General features: G+C 45.9%; 1 protein-coding gene across 1 annotated transcript in view; it reads right to left on the bottom strand.

Moving 5' to 3' along the window:
• Positions 1-4653: 4653 nt before the first annotated feature.
• Positions 4654-13474, bottom strand: part of LOC138354683 (mucin-22-like) — a 55036-nt gene continuing 46215 nt past the window's right edge. The window contains exon 4 of the mRNA XM_069309041.1: positions 4654-4781. Within this exon, the coding sequence (XP_069165142.1) occupies positions 4654-4781 (128 nt within the window). The remainder of the gene's footprint in view (positions 4782-13474) is intronic.

The following is a 13474-nucleotide window of genomic DNA, read 5'->3' as shown; positions in this document are numbered from 1 at the left end:
TCTATTCAACTTAGACTCAGTCCTCGGTGAGTGAACAGTAAGGTGACTTGGTCGTGTTTACATATGTTGTGTGATGATCAGGGGCAGTCAAGTTGTAGGGTTCTCGAATTCTTGGAGGATGACTCACTTTGAATATTAAACTGGAACATTTTAATTGAATTGCTAAAATATGATACTTCATGTGAAATATAATTATGAATTTATTATTTAAATTGTGTTTAACTTTGTTCCCTAGAGCTTTGAGTTGAGGTGAGAAAGCCTCTGTGGTTACTGGTTTCATGGTTTAGAATGAGTACATGATAAAGATGGGAACTACTAATAGGGAACTCATGATAACATCTTTTGAGAATTTTGTGATACAGGCAAGTTCCATTCCTTGTCTCGTATGTAATGATCATGAATGGATGGTGGCAGCATTTCGTCTTCTACTATCTACTTTCTACTTCTACTATCTACTCTTCTACTTCTACCTATCTACACCTCTCCCTCCACCCCTCTCTAAACTCTCACTTTCAGCTAATGACCCTCCTCGCTCCTCCCACCTCTCTCCCTCTCACCCCAAACCCTCACTAATTACTTCACTATTCATTTCTTTCCTTTCGTTTTCTCTTATACGTTTGAGGCAATGATTCTGTATTCTAGAGTTCTCTCTAGAGTTTCGGGTAACTGATCAAGTTACGGCGCCTTGTAGTCTTAGCACCTAGGTAGTCAAATACCTAGGTTACAAGGTGTTGAACGAGAGAGGCTGCCTTAGGAACTCTGGAGGGTGCTCTAGAGTAGTTAGCTAACTGGGGACGGGATAACGGACTAGAGAGAGCTGTTTCCCCCGGCCTCGTTAGTTAACTGGGGGGTGGAATAATGGACTAGATAGAGCTATTTCCCCCACCCCCCGTTACAATGTTACTGACAACCTAGTCCGCCTCCCCAAACACACCAAACACCGCCGAGGCAGACCAAGTACGACAATCAGCGACAACAGAAAATTAGGTACCCAAGTCAGCAAGAAAATTGAAGAGGGCAATACAGTCGGGGCACTCAGGTTAATCACAAGTGAGGACAAAATTTTGCCCAGGGATGAAACCACAGCCCAAGCACTGAGAGAAAAACACCCCGTCAGGGCCGTAGGTGGACCTCCCCCACAGGTCAGGCTCGCCCCTAATCAGGAACCTCTCGTCCTCCGGGAGTCAGAGGTTTATAAAGCTATCGTTTCATTTCCCCCGGGCTCCTCAGGAGGCTACACAGGGGTAAGACCTCAACATGTGAAGGAAATGGTGAACCCTGTTCTTGGCCCAGCTGCAGAAGCGCTCCTGACAGAAATCACAACGTTTGTCAACAACTGCCTCGCCGGGTTAATCCCTGATGAAATCAAACCATTCTTCTTTGGTGCATCTCTATGTGCCCTCAAAAAGAAGGGGGGAGGAATCAGACCCATTGCCGTTGGTAATACCCTTCGCCGCCTAGTTGCAAGGGCTGCTGTCAGAAGTATCCGAACGGAAGCAGCCACCATGCTGCAACCCAACCAGCTGGGGTTTGGAGTCCCCCAAGGCTGTGAAGCAGCGGCTCATGCTGCACGAGCCTACATTAGCTCTCTTACTGAAGACCAGGCAGTAGTAAAATTAGATTTTAAAAACGCTTTCAACTCGGTCAAAAGGGAAGCAATCCTCACTGCAGTCCAGGAACATTGCCCAAGCATTCTCCCGTTTGTGTCAGCAGGCTACAGCAAAGACTCAACCCTCCTATTTGGCAAACATGAAGTCACCTCAGCAGAGGGAATTCAACAGGGTGACCCACTTGCACCGTTCCTCTTTTGCATAGCGGTTCGAGAAATTACAACCAGACTGTCCAGCGAGCTCAACATCTGGTTCCTGGATGATGGCACTCTGGCAGGCACACAAGATTCCCTGCTAGAAGACTTACAGCTGGTGAAGACACGGGGGGAGTCCATGGGTCTCGTTCTTAGCCCCTCCAAGTGCGAAATTATTGCATCTAGTGAAGTAATCATTAGAGCAGTGAAATCAGTTCTACCAGAAGCCTCAGTCGTTAAACCTACCGACAGCACACTACTCGGAGCACCTCTGGGCCACAATGCCATTGCTGCAGTCCTTGACGAAAAGTTTAGAGACCTAAAGTGGATGGAAGAGAGAATTGGGGACTTGGACTCCCACGATGCCCTCTACCTTCTCACAAAGTGCCTTACCCTGCCCAGGCTAACATACTTCTTAAGGTGTGCACCAACTTTTGGCAACCCACTTCTAAATCAATATGATGAGCTCCTCAGGTCAATATTCAGGAAGGCGCTCAACCTAGATTTAGATGACAGTCAGTGGGACCAAGCAACACTACCAGTGAGATTTGGAGGGATAGGCATACGAAAGGCAACTGAGGTAGCACTTCCAGCATTCTTGTCCTCATGTACAGCAGCCAACGAATTGGTAGGGCAGATCCTACCAGAGCGTATGAGAGAGACAGCGGGAACTCATGATCAAACGTTCATCGAAGCAGCCAGACAATGGGACACCATTGCACACCCTCAACCCCGACCACAAGTCCCAAAAGACCACAAGCAGGCCCACTGGGATGGCCCCATAATGGAAAAGACTGTCACAGCAATGATTGACAACGCTGATGCTGAAAACAAAGCCCGCCTCCTAGCGGTAACAGCACCCCACGCCGGGGATTTTTTATTTGCTGTGCCCAATGCAGCCCTGGGAACTCGCCTCAGTCATGACGCTCTCCGCATTGGAGTTGCCCTTCGCCTTGCCGCCCCCATCCTCACCGAACATAGGTGCATCTGCGGAACTGCGATGGCAGACCAATATGGTCGTCATGGTCTGGTATGTCGTAAATCACAGGGTAAAATTGCAAGACATGAAGAAGTCAACGACATCATCAAGAGGAGCCTCGCCACAGCCCGCTGCCCGGCACAAAGAGAACCACACTTATCCAGACCTAACGACCCTCAGAAGCGCCCTGATGGGGTCACCTTGCTACCTTGGAAGGATGGTAAGCAAGTGGTATGGGACTACACATGCGCTGCCACACTGGCCAGTACCTACCTCCACTACAGCACACGTGAAAGCGGTGGTGCTGCTTCTTTCAGGGAATCGCAGAAAATTATTAAATACAGAGGTCTAGCACACTGCTACAGCTTTGTTCCGATCGGCTCGGAGACCCTCGGTTCGTGGGGAAAATGTGCATTGAAGTTCCTGAAGGAATTGGGGGACAAATTGATCAGCGCTACAAAAGACCAGAGAGCAAAAAGTTTCTTGTTCCAGCGCCTCAGTGTTGCGATTCAGAGGGGAAATGCCTGTTGCGTCTTGGGCACTAGTCCAACTTCAGAGGAATTCGAAGAAGTGTTTGACTTGCAACAATGATCGAACCCGTCTGTGACATTCATCAATGTTTCCCATTGTTGTGTTCTTCAAGAGATCCATAACCTTTAAGCACCTTTTTGCATTATTATTTTTGTATCAACCCATGTATATCTTGTAACCATCAAATGCATAATAAAGCACAAAAAATATTCAAGGAAGGGGGTGGTAGGAGAAAAGCACACAGAAACTGTATTGGAGGGGATCTAAACATTCCCTCTAATGCGTTATGCGTGGTTTCCTCCGAGGCTATGGGTCCCCCTTCTTCCAGCTAGAGGTGGTACTCTTAAAAAAAAATATTATATATATATATATATATATATATATATATATATATATATATATATATATATATATATATATATATATATATACCGCAGCCTCCACGGTGGCTCGGAGCATTCAGACGTCATCAAGATATCACGTTATCATAAATACAGTTTTATGTTATGTTGTTTAGTAACGCATCATGTGGACGCTCCAGGGGGCACAGGGGTACAGACACCAGGCGTCGGACAGTAGTCGCCAGAAGACAGGTGACAGGGGACAGGGGACAGGTGACAGTAGAAGACAGGCTGCAGGTGACAGGCTGCATGTGACAGGCGCCAAGCGACAGGCGCCAAGCGACAGGGACTAGGTTTAAAGTTCTCAATAATAAATGTAATGCGAGAGTAAGTGAAATGCGGTTGTCTGGGACCGTAGACTTTATCTCAGTTTTTCTCTTATGGCAAACTATTTTATACATAAGAGTGCTTGGAGAGTTTCTCTAAGGTTCTACGCCACAGTTGACTCAACAGTCCGCACATCACTTGGGGGATTGCTGCACAGCATCGGCAGCAGCAGCAGCATTGCATGCAGCATCGGCTGCACATGGCGATTAGCAACTGCTCTTGAAGCAGGGATTTCATAACACATGGTCAAAGCTTGTGTTTTACTGTTGAACGGTACAGCATGAACTGTTTTTCCTGCTGTTGCTGCACAGTACGGCATGAACAGTTTTCCTGTTGCTGCTGCTGCTGCACGGTACAGCATGAACTGTTTCTGCTGCACAGTACAGCCTGAACAGTTTCTCCTGGTGCTGCTGCTGCTGCACAGTACAGCCTGAACAGTTTCTCCTGGTGCTGCTGCTGCGCCTCACCTCTTGTGCAACCCCCCCCTCACCTCACCTGTGCAACACCCTCCCTCCCCCCCTCACCTGTGCAACACCCTCCCCTCCCCACTCACCTGAGCATCAACCTCTCCCTCTGATCACAGCGGACCAATATTTTCAATCATCTTCCCATCAAACATCTTCAAACTCCCAAACTTCCATCTCTGCAATGTTGAGCATTTGTGTGCGACGAGTGATGTAATCTGCGAGGCCCGTCCGTGGCGCCGTGGGCTTCACGCCGGCTGGGTCAACTCCATCATCTTAGTTACACATTCAGTGATCACATCTGCCAGTAAGTCATCAATTGGGAAAATAATATTTTGAGATGAAGAACATGTCTTATTTTTAATCTTAAGATTTGTGTCCGTCCAGTAGGTGCTCCATCAACTTCTTATGTTATGATTGCGTTGTTTGATTGCGTGTGATTGTATTTGTATTTGATTGCGTGTGATTGCAATTGTTTATCTTGTATGTTTCCATGTTGATAGGTACGTTATCTTGAGGTTATCTTGAGATGATTTCGGGGCTTTAGTGTCCCCGCGGCCCTGTCCTCGACCAGGCCTCCACCCCCAGGAAGCAGCCCGTGACAGCTGACTAACACCCAGGTACCTATTTTACTGCTAGGTAACAGGGGCATAGGGTGAAAGAAACTCTGCCCATTGTTTCTCGCCGGCGCGTGGGATCGAACCCAGGACCACAGGATCACAAGTCCAGCGTGCTGTCCGCTCGGCCGACCGGCTCCCTGTTCGTGTTCACATTTTTTTTAGATTCTAAATGCCTGCTTTTCAGTCCATGGGTGAACAAGAGAAGGCAATGTATTCCATTTGCCTGGGCTGTAGGAGACTCGAACTACGTCCGTCCAAAGCCCTTATGAGAAGCTTTTAAGGGAAGGCAACTATCAGAGGAAAGCGCCAAGCTATTACGACTATTTAGCACTGGGGATAAGGATTTGGGATGGGACGGGGGGAAGGAATGGTGCCCAACCACTTGAACAGTCGGGGATTGAACGCCAACCCGCATGAAGCGAAACCGTCGCTCTACCGTCCAGTCTATTGCTTCAACTTGAAAGCAATGGCCTGGGAAGCCTATGAAGCAAGAACGAAGGACATTTGAACAGGCTGATTTGTGAACCTCATCTTGGAGACATTGACGTATCAACACGTCAAGCAGGCCACAAGAATGAGGGAAGGACATGTTCCGTCAGTACTAGATCTAGTATTCACCAGGAGAGAAGAAGAGATATATGGCATTCAGTTCCTTCCTCCCTTGGGATAGAGAGATCACGTCCTCTTGGACATTAAATTCGCTTTGCAATATAATCTAGTAGAGAATGGGGACATTGAAACAGTTGATAAACTCGATTTCAAGAGAGGACATTATGGGTAACTTAGAAAATTCATTAATGAGTTCAATTGGACAGACTTGTTCCTAGGCTGGAAAAAGTGCAACGGCATGCTACATTAAACATGCCTAAACTAGAAGATAGAAGAAAGATAGGAGATATGATCACCACATATAAAATAGTGGTGTTTTATGGTTTTGTCCAGTCGAGTACCCAGGAATCGACCAAATTGACAAGGAGGAATTCCTGAAACCAGCAACTTGACGAACAAGAGGACACAGATTAAAGCTAAGGAAACAAAGGTGCTGAAAAAATATTAGAAAGGTTTGTCTTGTAAACAGAGTGATAGACGGTTGGAACAAGCTAAGTTAGAAGGTGGTGGAGGCCAAACCTATCAGTAGTTTCAAAGTGTTATACGATAAGGAGTATTTAGAAGACGGGACACCACGAGCGTAGCTCTCATCCTGTAACTACACTTAGGGAATTACACACACACACACACACACACACACACACACACACACACACACACACACACACACACACACACACACACACACACACACACTCACACTCTCTGACAGTTGAGAGGCGGGACCAAGGAGCCAAAGCTCAACCCCCGCAAGCACAACTAGGTAACTACACACACACACACACACACACACACACACACACACACACACACACACACACACACACACACACATATACACTCACCCAGGATTTAGCCCACAACAGCTGTAACTCGCTGGTATCTATTGGTGGGTGAAAAGAGACATCAGGTGAATGAAACACTGCTCAGTTGATTTTACTCGGCCTAGAATCGAACCTGAGTCCCCGGATTGTGAGTCCCGGGCGCTGTGAGTGTGCGTACATGTGTGTGTGTGTACTCACCTAGTTGTACTCACCTAGTTGTGTTTGCGGGGGTTGAGCTCTAGCTCTTTGGTCCCGCCTCTCAACCGTCAATCAACAGGTGTACAGATTCCTGAGCCTATCGGGCTCTATCATATGTGTGTGTGTGTGTGTGTGTGTGTGTAGTCACCTAGTTGTACTCACCTAGTTGTGTTTGCGGGGGTTGAGCTCTAGCTCTTTGGTCCCGCCTCTCAATCGTCAATGTGTGTGTGTGTGTGTGTGTGTGTGTGTGTGTGTGTGTGTGTGTGTGTGTGTGTGTGTGTGTGTGTGTGTGTGTGTGTGTTCGTGAGCGTGTCTCTATATAACAAGAGTTTTACATAGCTTACAGGAAATTATTAGGCAGTGTGTATAATTACAGTAATTTGCACAATAAAAAAGAAACATTAAAAAACCAGTAATGGGATCAGATAATTTTTTGGGTTTACCTGTTTTTCCAGTAATGGAAATGGAAGCAGTTTACGCAGTAATTTTTGTTGCAAGTAAGTAAATTAATTTGCATCCCGTTCGGTAATGAAATACCTGGCAATGAAGTACGTTATATAAATATTTATTGTTTGTCTGTCTGTCTCTCTCTCTCTGTCTGTCTCTCTGTCTGTCTGTCTCTCTCTCTCTGTCTCTCTGTCTGTCTCTCTCTCTCTCTCTCTCTGTCTCTCTCTCTCTCTCTCTGTCTCTCTCTCTCTCTCTCTCTCTCTCTCTCTCTCTCTCTCTCTCTCTCTCTCTCTCTCTCTCTCTCTCTCTCTGTCTCTCTCTGTCTCTCTCTGTCTCTCTCTCTCTCTCTCTCTCTCTCTCTCTCTCTCTCTCTGTCTCTCTCTGTCTCTCTCTGTCTCTCTCTCTCTCTCTCTCTCTCTCTCTCTCTCTCTCTCTCTCTCTCTCTCTCTCTCTCTCTCTCTCTCTCTCTCTCTCTCTCTCTCTCTCTCTCTCTCTGTCTCTCTCTCTCTCTGTCTCTCTCTCTCTCTGTCTCTCTCTGTCTCTCTCTGTCTGTCTGTCTCTCTCTCTCTCTCTCTCTCTCTCTCTCTCTCTCTCTCTCTCTCTCTCTCTCTCTCTCTCTCTCTCTCTCTCTCTCTCTCTCTCTCTCTCTCTCAAATCAGAAAAACGTGATTCATTCAGGAGAAAATATTAGGGCAATAGGCTGACCTATTAACGGGCTGTTAATTCTTCAGTTACGTTGTCTGTAACGGAAATAACATGTGTAACAGTCTGGAGTCTTCTAAGGAAATGTTAAATGATAATGGCATGGAATTTATAGCAAAAGAATAAGGTTAAACTCAATATTAAGGAGAGATGAAGCAGCACACGTCTGGTCGCGACAATGTCTAGGAGCCAACTGCCAGCTTACATCCGCGGAGGGATACAGAAGCTTCCAGAAGTTGACAGATTATAATTCTCGGACTGCCATTAATGTTCTGAATTCATTCCTACTAGGAACAAGTTCTCTGACAAAGTTCCCTCTCCATCAAGTTATATTGTCTTATTTACGACTTCATTGCAAGGTTAATATGGAAAATAAAATATTTTGACGAAGTCACGAACTAGTTGAGATGAGAGGCGGTGAGGCGTCCACGAGTATGAGCGGGAAAATACCCGGACCAGCAACTGATTTTTGCTACAATATTGTATTTTTTTCTACAATATTGTATTCTGGCCTACATCCCAGTCCTTTCCTATCAACTTTACACATAAAGAAATTGTCTCCCTAAACTAAAGAACAGTATATGTAATAATACCAATATTTAATTATTTAATGAATAATTTAGTTTATTTTGAATAATAATTAATATTATAATATAATTAATTAATTATTAATTAATATATACATGATGCATGTAGCGTAAAGAGGACATTTGGTCATGGAAATTCTCAGAAGAGCTTAACAAATGACTGATTTCCCTTTAGCAACAAGAAAATTTTCCTGCGTAAGTTACTAGTTAATTAGACCATTGTAAACATTTTTTTTTTCTTTTTCTTATATATATACAGTCACCAATTTGGTCCTCGGAATGCGACCCGCCAAATCGTTTAACAACCAGGGTACCCATTCACTGGTGGTTGAACAGAGGCTACAGTTAAGAATTGGCACCCGGTCAATCCTCCCCGGCCAGGATACGAACCCAGGCTAAACCGCTCGCGAAGCGACGCTGCAAATGCTTTAATTACCACTACGCCACGGGTGGGGAGGAACTTCAATATCACTGCAGTCTGCAATTCTCATGCAAGCTGCAAATTCTCATTACTACACACCCTTGGTGCGGGATTGAAGATCACTCCTGTTATCTCACAGCTGCGAATATATACAAGGATTTACCAATATCACTTGAGAATAACTGCCCATTATTCTCAGAGTTATACAAGGCAGCTCACAAGTCTTGCTCAAACAGCATAACCTTAGCATGAACCTGTAGGTTAATGCTGGGGCATTACGGCGTTAAACATAATAGTTACCTTGTCGAGAAGACATATTGTAATCTAGTATTGCATTCTTATTTACTGGCATAACAAGCAGCTATGCTACAATACTGTATTCTACAATACTTTTGCTACAATACTGTATTCTCTCTAGGTATATGGTAGGAGGTACTTGCGTATGATGGCTGTTGAGGAATAGATGAGTGTGTGTGTTGACGTGTAGTGCTTCTGCTATGTCTGATCTCATATTGTCGATGTATCTCTGTCGATTGTTGAAATATTTCTAGTCAAGATTTTTATGGTGATTGTGGTTGTGTGTGTATATATAAATTATGTGATGTTTGTGGGAGTTTTGTTGTCTGAACATTGTCCACAGCTCTTAGGAAAGAAATATTATCGTCCTGGGTAAATATTTTCTGTTGGGTCGTCGACACAATTTGTCTCTTTCAAAATATTTTTCTCACTGTAAAGCGGGAAAATTAGATGAATAATGGGAATGTTTAATGACTATAATGGCGATGGATCGCTGAATTAACGAGCGTTTAGCCATTGTTTATGATGACAGGATGCTCAGTCATCCCGTCATTATAAAAAATAACCAAATGCTCGTTAGTTGAGCTTTGCTGGAAATGGGTTCCATTGCTATGTTTAAACTCCACGACTGAAAATGTTGAACCTTTGTTGTGAAATCATATATCTTACCTTTTCCCCATTTTGACTCAGTGCTATAGGCTGGCCTCGTAGCCTGGTGGATAGCGCGCAGGACTCGTAATTCTGTGGCGCGGGTTCGATTCCCGCACGAGGCAGAAACAAATGGGCAAAGTTTCTTTCACCCTGAATGCCCCTGTTACCTAGCAGTAAATAGGTACCTGGGTGTTAGTCAACTGTCACGGGCTGCTTCCTGGGGGTGGAGGCCTGGTCAAGGACCGGGCCGCGGGGACACTAAAAGCCCCGAAATCAACTCAAGATAACCTCAAGAAGATATATGTATTTTCAGCTCTTGGGACCTGCCTTAAAGGTTATGTGTTTCGATTCATTTGCGATAGCTATTGGAATTTTTATTTTAAATGTGTCATTCACACTCTAAGTTTGAAGGGTGGTTCTTAAGATGGTTCACCCACGTACTCAAGCCACACTTAACAACTCTTCCCCACTGGAATGTCGTAGCTCAGTCGATTAAGACAGCGTCTGGGATGCTCTCGGACGCAGGTTCGAATCCTCGTCACGGCCCTTGTGGATTTGTTCTTCCCCACTGTGTCTACTGTTGGTCTTAAGACCTTTTGAACCACGAAGAGTCATTAAGTCCACTGCCATAACCTACTGACCAATCCGAAGACTCCATATAGTCCTAAATTTTGTCCAGAACGCAGTTAACCTCTCAGTATGCATTCACAGAGAGGTGGAATACACCTATTAACGATTATATTCTAACTTCCCTTACCTTACCTGTGTAAGATTATCTTTATCCACAGAAAAGACTCTATATCTGTCTAATTTTGGATGCCAGATGCCTAGGGCTAGCTTCACTAAACATTTTTTAGATAACACATTGGGTGTAGGAGAGTGTTAGAGGCAGGTCGGGGTCGGCCTCCCCCCCCCCCCAGTGCACACCTTTAATAAGACTGGTTTATGTTGCGGGTTCACCACACACAACGTAACTACAATACACACAGAAGTCACAATAGCGTGATGCATCAAATGAACAAATCCACAAGGGCCGTGATGAGGTTCGAACCCTCATCATGGCCCTTGGGGATTTGTTCACGTAACTACAACGTTGTTACAAGGTTGCCTCAAAGAAACACTAGTAAAATTAATCTTGATATTACGTTGTATGTTTGCTGGGTGAGTATATTGCTTGTTGTGTGTGAGAGAGAGAGAGAGAGAGAGAGAGAGAGAGAGAGAGAGAGAGAGAGAGAGAGAGAGAGAGAGAGAGACAGAGAGAGACAGAGAGACAGAGCGAGAGACAGAGAGCGAGAGACAGAGAGCGAGAGACAGAGAGCGAGAGACAGAGACAGAGAGAGAGACAGAGAGAGACAGAGAGAGACAGAGAGAGACAGAGAGAGAGAGAGAGAGACAGAGACAGACAGAGAGAGAGACAGAGCGAGAGACAGAGACAGAGAGACAGAGAGAGACAGAGAGAGAGAGACAGAGAGAGACAGAGAGAGAGAGAGAGGGAGGGAGAGAGAGAGAGAGAGAGAGAGAGAGTGAGAGAGAGTAAAGAAGGTGTCTCTAATTGCTTTCCCGTCTGGGAGGACCTGGCCGCCTGCAGGCCTGGACGCCACAGCCACACTGGTGGCGGCTGTGTCATGTGTCCTGATCTTTATTACTTCATGAGCCTCTCATTTCATTATTTGTTTCTTATATATACATATTTTCATTCACTTGGACCATCGGAACCTCGAACCCCAGGCCACAAAAGCAGCAGCTCGCTGCGCTACCAAGTTCAAGTACGTTTATTGAGACAATAAAAATACATCTCAAAGGGATACAGTAGCTGTATCCCTTTGAGATGTATTTTGTTGTTGTGGTAGAAGGTAACAACGCTATTTACTGTACCAGGCAGAACAAGGTCACGACCCCAGCACCGCTCCTGTGCCAGGTAAGTCCACTACGGGCTCACCATAGCCCGTGCTACTTGCCCCGCTCCTGTGCCGGGTAGGTCCACTACGGGCTCACCATAGCCCGTGCTACTTGGAACTTGTTCCGAATAGCTGAATCTATAACAACAACAGCAATTAGGTCACAGTACACCGTCAGAAACCGTCCCTCCATATGTGGGTGTCTCTTTGATTCTATCTCCTCACCTCCAAGCTTGACCCCTGTGCCAGGTTTTGGCTGTGACCTTCGCGAGAGACACGCTGGTGACAGGTGGCAGGGGGGCCTTCATGACGCATAACACAGGTGGGCAGCAGAAAAAGCATTTTGATGAAGTCTGGACCTTTGATCTGCGTCCCCGGCACTCAAGTGTCTAGTTACGGCTGTTGAACTCTCTCTCTCGCCTCTTTGATGGTAGCTGGTCTAGTTCTTCCTGATATATATACACGTTCATGAATGTGTATACAAACATGCAATAACCACAACACACACACACACACACACACACACACACACACACACACACACACACACACACACACACACACACACACACACACACACACACACACACGTTAGAAGGGACGTTAGAAGGAACTTTTTCAGTGTCAGAGCAGTAGACAAATGGAATGCATTAGGAAGTGATGTGGTGGAGGCTGACTCCATATACAGTTTCAAGTGTAGATATGATAGAGCCCAATAGGCTCAGGAATCTGTACACCAGTTGATTGACAGTTGAGAGGCGGGACCAAAGAGCCAAAGCTCAACCCCCGCAAGCACAAATAGGTGAGTACACGTACACGCACACACCCCGGGTTCGATCCCGGGCGCCGGCGAGAAACGATGGGTAGAGCTTCTTTCACCCTGAATGTCCCTGTTACCTAGCAGTAAATAGGTACCTGGGAGTTAGTCAGCTGTCACGGGCTGCTTCCTGGGGTGTGTGTGTGTGTGTGGTGTGGAAAAAAATAGTAGTAGTAGAAACAGTTGATTGACAGTTGAGAGGCGGGTCGAAAGAGCAAAGCTCAACCCCCGCAAGCACAAATAGGTGAATACACACACACACACACACACACACACACACACACACACACACACACACACACACACACATACACACACACACACACACACACATACACACACACACACACACCGACAGGGCCCTAGCGGCTCAGCGGAGAGCGCTCGAAGTTCGTAGTCTTACGTACCCGGGTTCGATTCCCGGCCGAATCGGAAACAAATAGCCAGAATTTCTTTCGCACGATGCCTCTGTTCTCCTAGCAGTAAATAGGTACCAGGGAGTTAGACAGCTGCTACTTCCTGGAAATGTCTGTGAGTGTGTCAGAGTGAAATACATATACAATAGACATAAAAAGAAGATAAAGCATATAGGTTAGAAAGGCGGGGTCCAAGAGCTAATAGCTCGATTCTGCATGCAGAAAAAATGAGTAAATACACACCCACACACACGCGGCTTATTCACGGGTGTAGATTAATTGTTGTAGAGGGATTGGGTGGGTGTTGGTGCTGGGGGAGTGGGTGGGTGTTGGGTTGTTAAAGATTCGCTACCTGGAACAGCAGTTCCAAGTAGCACGGGCTATGGTGATCCCGTAGGGGGGTGTTGGTGCTGGGGGGGGGGGGGAGGGGAGTGGGTGGGTGTTGAATTCCTGACGCGTTCGATTTGGGGAATATTGTATC

The sequence above is a fragment of the Procambarus clarkii genome, chromosome 64 (assembly GCF_040958095.1).
Source record: "Procambarus clarkii isolate CNS0578487 chromosome 64, FALCON_Pclarkii_2.0, whole genome shotgun sequence".
Taxonomy (NCBI): domain Eukaryota; kingdom Metazoa; phylum Arthropoda; class Malacostraca; order Decapoda; family Cambaridae; genus Procambarus; species Procambarus clarkii.
The sequence above is the reverse complement of the archived record's forward strand: the minus strand, read 5'-3'. Positions and strand labels throughout refer to the sequence as shown.